The sequence below is a fragment of the Cupressus sempervirens genome, chromosome 6 (genome assembly GCF_028749045.1).
Source record: "Cupressus sempervirens isolate cs-2001-9-10 chromosome 6, ASM2874904v1, whole genome shotgun sequence".
Taxonomy (NCBI): Eukaryota; Viridiplantae; Streptophyta; class Pinopsida; order Cupressales; family Cupressaceae; genus Cupressus; species Cupressus sempervirens.
This window is the reverse complement of record NC_143123.1, coordinates 34005069-34011366: the sequence shown is the minus strand read 5'-3', so window position 1 is coordinate 34011366 and position 6298 is coordinate 34005069. Positions and strand designations below refer to the sequence as shown.

The 6298-nt window shown below is 32.9% G+C and overlaps 1 protein-coding gene across 1 annotated transcript; it reads right to left on the bottom strand.

Moving 5' to 3' along the window:
* Positions 1-474: 474 nt before the first annotated feature.
* Positions 475-918, bottom strand: LOC149550945 (ethylene-responsive transcription factor ERF071-like). Its single transcript, XM_089790027.1, has one exon. It carries the CDS (start codon positions 916-918, stop codon positions 475-477), a length of 444 nt encoding a protein of 147 aa, XP_089646153.1.
* Between the last annotated feature and the right edge of the window lie 5380 nt (positions 919-6298).

Sequence of the window (6298 nt, the reverse complement as noted above, 5' to 3'; positions counted from 1 at the left end):
TTTCCTCCCCACGTATCCAAAACCAGAATTTCCAAACATTAGCAGTCACCATAAATTGAATATAACCTAATAGTGCACTAGATCCCACAAAACCCTAACGAAGGTTAGGATCCCAATCACTGTGTCTCATATATTACTTCAGAGTTTAATAGAGGCATAACATATAGTTTCTATGAGAATCCAAAGACAACAATCATACAAGGCTTTTATAGATAAAGGCAAACAAAACCCCTCTTTTCTATGAAGGGCTATAGATTCACGGTCTAATTAGGAATTGAATATATACTAGGGTTCGTTTAGTTGCAGGTATAAGAATTGAGAATAGAAATACATATTAAGAATAGAAATGACTATTCCAATAATACACCAAATAATTAAAAACATATTCCTATTCCAACAAGCAAACGAACCCCAAAACTCCTCTACTAGTCATTCTACTTCCTTAACTTTGAAACCAACCATTCCAAGTGAAAATCAACTTTTCATCCCACAACTCAGGTTGAGGGGGAAGTTGAGTAGAGCTTTGTGTCCACGTATTCTGAAGGCTGCCCGATCATATGCAGCGGCAGCAGCCTCCGCTGTGGAGAATGTGCCCAGCCAAATGCGCCGCCTTTTTGCTGGGTCTCTTATCTCTGCTGCAAACGTTCCCCACCGCCGCTGTCTCACTCCTCTATACATCTTTGATCGCCCTCTCTTCCCACCACCTCCATTTCTTACTTCTGAAGCTTTTACCTTCTGCAAATTATCATTTTTAGGCCAGTTCTCTTTAGATAAAAATAGGTCTCCATATTCCTTACTCTCTTCGTCAAAACATGGTATTGGACGAAGCTGTTGGAGGAGAGTGCATGCAGCCACCGCATCCTCGCCCAATAAATTGTGCCCTAATCTCTCTAACGTGCTGAGCATGGCAACATCCATGGCTGAAATTGAATTTACATGAAGAAGTGGGCATTTGGAGTATACGATGGGTTGCGGACAATTATAGGGCACGCGGTAGGTGCTTGAAAACGAAATGCGAAATGCTCGAACTCTTTCTTCATTGCGTGGAAGCTGCGTCGAAAAATTCTTTCTTCATTGCGTGGAGAAACAAATATGATTACGTCATTGTGCGCATTTCACAATCCCTATAATGATGTCAGAGATGCTTGAATTTCTAGAAACTTGGAAATGGCAAAGCTAATAGAGAGGGGTTGAAATGGGTTCCGTGGTGGTCAGAGAAGATGTACGCCGTTGCGTACAATATTTTCTTCCACGCAGGTTTGCCCAATTTTCCGCAGTTTTTCTCGAGCTTTATAGACTTTTCGCACAAAGACTCGTAAACGAAGTCTCGAGTCAAGGAATTTTAGAAGTGAGAGTGGGCGCACACAAAAGAGTCTATGAAAGATTAACCACATCTTTTTGTACGAGACGCGGAAAAGAATATCAAAACCATGTTTGGAGGGAGATATTTTTTGAAAAATTCAATGCTTTACAGCCTCTCATCTAATGTTCTATCTTAAAAGTTATAATATATGGTTTTGTTTAATCATATAGAATAGTTTATAACTTTGGGAAGAATCTCATGGTATAATGGTTAACAAGGTGCAATGTTAAAAGAGTGCTAGTAGTTACATAATTTGCTTTAATTTTTTAGGAGAATCTTGTGGTGTATTGGGTAAATGAGTTGTATTATTTCAATTAAAGGCAAGGGACCCGAAACTAAAAAAGTGTGAAAAGTGTTTACAAAATAAGAGAATGAATTTTAGAAGTGCTAGCAAGAAAGACTTGGAAAGTTTGGAGGGAGAATATTTTGAAAAATTCAATGCTTTAAGCCTCCCACCTAAAAGGTTTTATCTTAAAAGTTATAATATTATTATTTTAATCATATAGAATACTTTATAATTTTGGGGGAAAATATTGTGGTGTAATGGTTAAGATGTTGCAATGTTAAGGGTGTCAGATGTCACACAATTTGCTTTAACTTTTGAGGAGAATCTTGGTGTGTATTGGATAAATGATTGCATTGTTAATGATGTAATCATAGTTGAATTTTTCACTTAGCTCAAATAAATAATATTAATGTTAGTTATAACTGATTTAAGAATACTAAAACCAAATCAATATGAATGATTTCACTGTTCTATGATATAGTAATAAATTTAACTACTTTTTCATTTAAGAATTATTATATTTTAGTCATGTTATAAATTTAATTCAATTTGAAGAGATATTTTCTATGTATTTAAAAGTTACCCAACTTTCATTTCTATTGATATTATTAAATAAATTTTTTTCTATTTGCCTAAAATTTAAATTATCTTGTTATTTTAGAGACAAGTTTGTAGTGATCTTTGAAAAGTTTTATAAATAAAAATTGCCATTGGTCAAGTTTTGGAAATATTCTTAATATATGTTCAACGAGTCTTGAATTTTGAATTCTTAGAAACTTGTAAGGAATCATTCTCTCTAGAACTCGGAGTCCTTATCTCCCTTGAATTTTCATTTCCATGGTTGCCAGTCTAAGACCTCTTCAAGGTAGGCTACCCTTGTAGATCCTCCATCTTCAATCTTTAGTTTCTTTGATGCTTCAATGTGCACTAGAAGGGATTGAAATATGTATTAATTTAATAAATTATGGATGAAAGAAAGTATATAAAAATTAATTAAAAAATTATTTGTTTAATTATATAGTAAAGAGAATATAGTTATTTAAATTTCATGAATATAATTTAGTTAATGAAATTTTAGAAATAGCATAATATAATAAATTAAATTATTTATTTATTTTAATAGGAAAAATAGATTTAGGATTAACAATGTGGAGTGGAGATATCATGTTAAAGTATGGAAGAAAAATTTAAATTTTCACAAGGTCTTATGATTATTTTTCATAGTAGCATTTCTTGAGTTCCATTCATGTGAGTTTAGTTGGGTTAGTGTTTATGTTCTTGGTGTAGAATGAAGCTCTAAAAGAGTTAGGGAATAGTTATGGTTGATTTTTGTCCCTTTTTATTATCTTGAATTATTATATTTTCTATTCAAATATTTATTTATTATAGTATAAAAATAAAAATTACTTGATTTAATTTAATAATGATTCTGAAATGTCTAAAAATAAATAAAATTTGAGTCTAGATAGCCCTCTCTCATTTAAACATATAATTGGAACAAATCTATTAAAAAATATTCTTGATTTACTTTGCTAACTAGCCTAATATATCTGATGTTGTTAGTGACAAGATAAATTGGGTACAATTGGATTGATTTGAAAGCAAAGAGCTTGGGAGGTCTATGGACTAGGACAAGAAATGGATCACATTGATATGTGTGACATCTTTCTTAATGAAAATTGATAAATAATACACGTCTTAATTTTTTAGAGGTTAATCTTAATTTATTTTCATGTTTCTTCCTTCTCTTTAATTGGATTACATGCTTTCCCTTAAGGAAGCATGTGAATTTGTGTTAGATTTAAATCTAATGTTTATAAGTGCATTTAAGTTTAAGAGCTTAAAAAATAATAAAAAAGATGGAATATCATGCCCTCATTACTTCAAACTTTAGAAAATGCTCAGAACTTTAATTCCATTTTAAATAATTAGGTTTTCTACATATTTGAATCCAAAGGGAGCCTTTCCTTTTTTTGATTGATAAAGGGAGTATTTCATTTCAAAAATTATAGGTTTTATTAATAACTAAAATCTTGAGGTCCCATTGATAGATATTTCATGTTTATTTCTTTTTCTTACGCTAATGTCGGTGGTTAATGGGTGTACTCCAACGGGTGCTCACACAACTTACCCAAAGGACTCTACTTGTCTTATTTGGATACTAATTCCTCTTCTATGATCTCAATAACCTCAAGTTTCCAATCCTAAGAGTATTCTAACTTCAATCCAAGAGTTAGTCCTCTTGTGTTTAACCTTGAAGGATAATTATCACTAGTTTTATCCCAATGCTTCACTTTTGCTTGAAGGATTCTAGTTATAAATCCTTCATATCAACTTCATCAATGCTACAAGGGCCTCATCCACCATTTGTGCACTCATTTTGCATCCATTCATTCCCATTTGAATAATTCTCCAACCCCAAATTAGTTGAGTTCCAACTTTGCTATTTTTAGGACCCTATTAGGCCTAATTGACCAATTAGCTCTATCGAGAGGGTTTTTATGGATTTTCTCTCAAAACCTACAAAAACCTCAAATTCTAACCTAGGATCCTGATACCATTTTTGAAAACCTAAAAGATTTTCTAGGTCTAAGGTCCTCAAGTGCTACGTACACAAGTGTCTTAAAATGTAGGGCTAATAGGGCTATTTGGGTTCCTAGAAAGAAATGGATTGATTTCTATCTATAAATCTATTCAAATGGACTGACCAAGCTCCTAGCTTGTACCTAGGGCCCTATAGGATACTAATGACTCTATAACCACTCTTGGCTCAATTCTTTCACACTTACCCTTGCTTTTACATTTAGATTTTCATCTTCCATACACCTCAATGAACAATATAAGGTCACCTAGGGCATGGTTTTAAAAATAGAAAATAAATTCCTCTGACCTCATACTTGAATATTCACACTATACAGAGGCTCCCTTAACACATTTATCCAACCTTTGACATTTCCTATGGTTGGATTACATGGGGGAGCCACATGAAACTAAAAATTACATTGAACTTGACCAACAACTAGCCTAAAACTTAAACAATTTATAGATGCTCTCTAATCTACTCTAATCAACTTGATCACAAAATTAAAAGTACTTGAAAGTAACTACTGAGCATAGATCCAACATTAAGTTTGTTAGTTCAATCCATGTAATCACTCATTAACTCAAAACATTTTGATTTTATTGAAAAAAATTAGAACACAGTGCTATTTATTCACTTCAAAACTTACATACATTGATTCCCCACTTTGAGAAATGAGTCCCAAAGTATCTTAAGGTGCCTTTTCTATGTTTTCAAGCCTTCAATATTGATTTCCCACTCCCAAAATGAATGGATTCCAAATTTGTCAAGTTACATGGAACATTTGCAAAAATTGCAAATGTTGTCATGACAACTTTGTAGCATCTTTAGCATTTATGATACAACCTAATTTTTAGGGCCTCTAACTCATACAACTCAATGAGCTAACATCATTAAATAATTTTAAAGAATATTTCTCACTATGCTAAGGATTAGGACACATTTAGACCACATTTCCCAAATTTAGGTCTATTTGAAGGACTAAACACTTAAAAGAAAACTAAACTAAACTAGATTGAAATTAGTACTAACCACTAATTCATCTAGTCACACACAACAACAAGACCTTCTAAGGTCTAAGAAAAGACATACTGACTTGGCTAGGATCAGTTACAAGACAAAACTGATTGGGATTTTAGAAATAGCTAGGTGCTCCTGCACCATCCTCCATAAATGAAAAGACTTCAATCCATCCTTGGATTGAGTAAGTTCAGATCAATGCCCAACTTTTTGAACTTTGACTCCTTTATCCAAGTTGTACTTACATCTATATATCCTTGCCACTTTACCAAGTGTTCCTTGTATTCCTTTTTCCTTGTCTTCTTGGTTACTCTAGAATCTAGTATGTATTATGCCTTCTTGATTGGTGTAGATAGAAAATTTAGTTCTGCATCCTAAATTACTTCAGTCAAAATCTAATATGGATCAAGTATTGATCCTTTGTATAAGATGAAGTTTTCTACATTAAAAACATTTGATAAGCTACTATTCTTTGGTAACTCCACATTGTAAGCATTTGCCCCATATTTGGTCAATATGGTACATGGACTGATTCTTTGCATTTGTAGCTTATGTGGGAATCCTTTCTATACTAGATAGCTTTGTTTAGGTGTACTATCACTAGATCCTGAACTTTGAATTAGACATTTCTTTTTCCCTCATCCACTTTACTCTTTATCTTCTCTATATTTTCAATCAGTGTCTTCCTTACTATGTCACGGACTTCTTGCATAGTATATGAAAATTTCTCTACATACCTACTCCCTTTAGCTTCATCCTTTAGATCTATGAGCTAATATATTCCTCTAGGGTGTAGGCCATAGACTATTTCAAAGGGACTCTTACCAATAGTCATGTTCATAGTGTCATTGTAGGCATACTCAACTTGTCCAATGTGTTGGTCCCAAATTTGACCATACACTTTTGTTAGACACCTTAGGAGTTTACCATGACTCCTATTGACTAACTCATCTTGACCATTAGTCTAAGGATGATAATCAGATCCAAAAGGTAAGTTGGTTCCTAGCTTCTATAATAGAGTGTTCTAACAATGACTTATATAAACTTG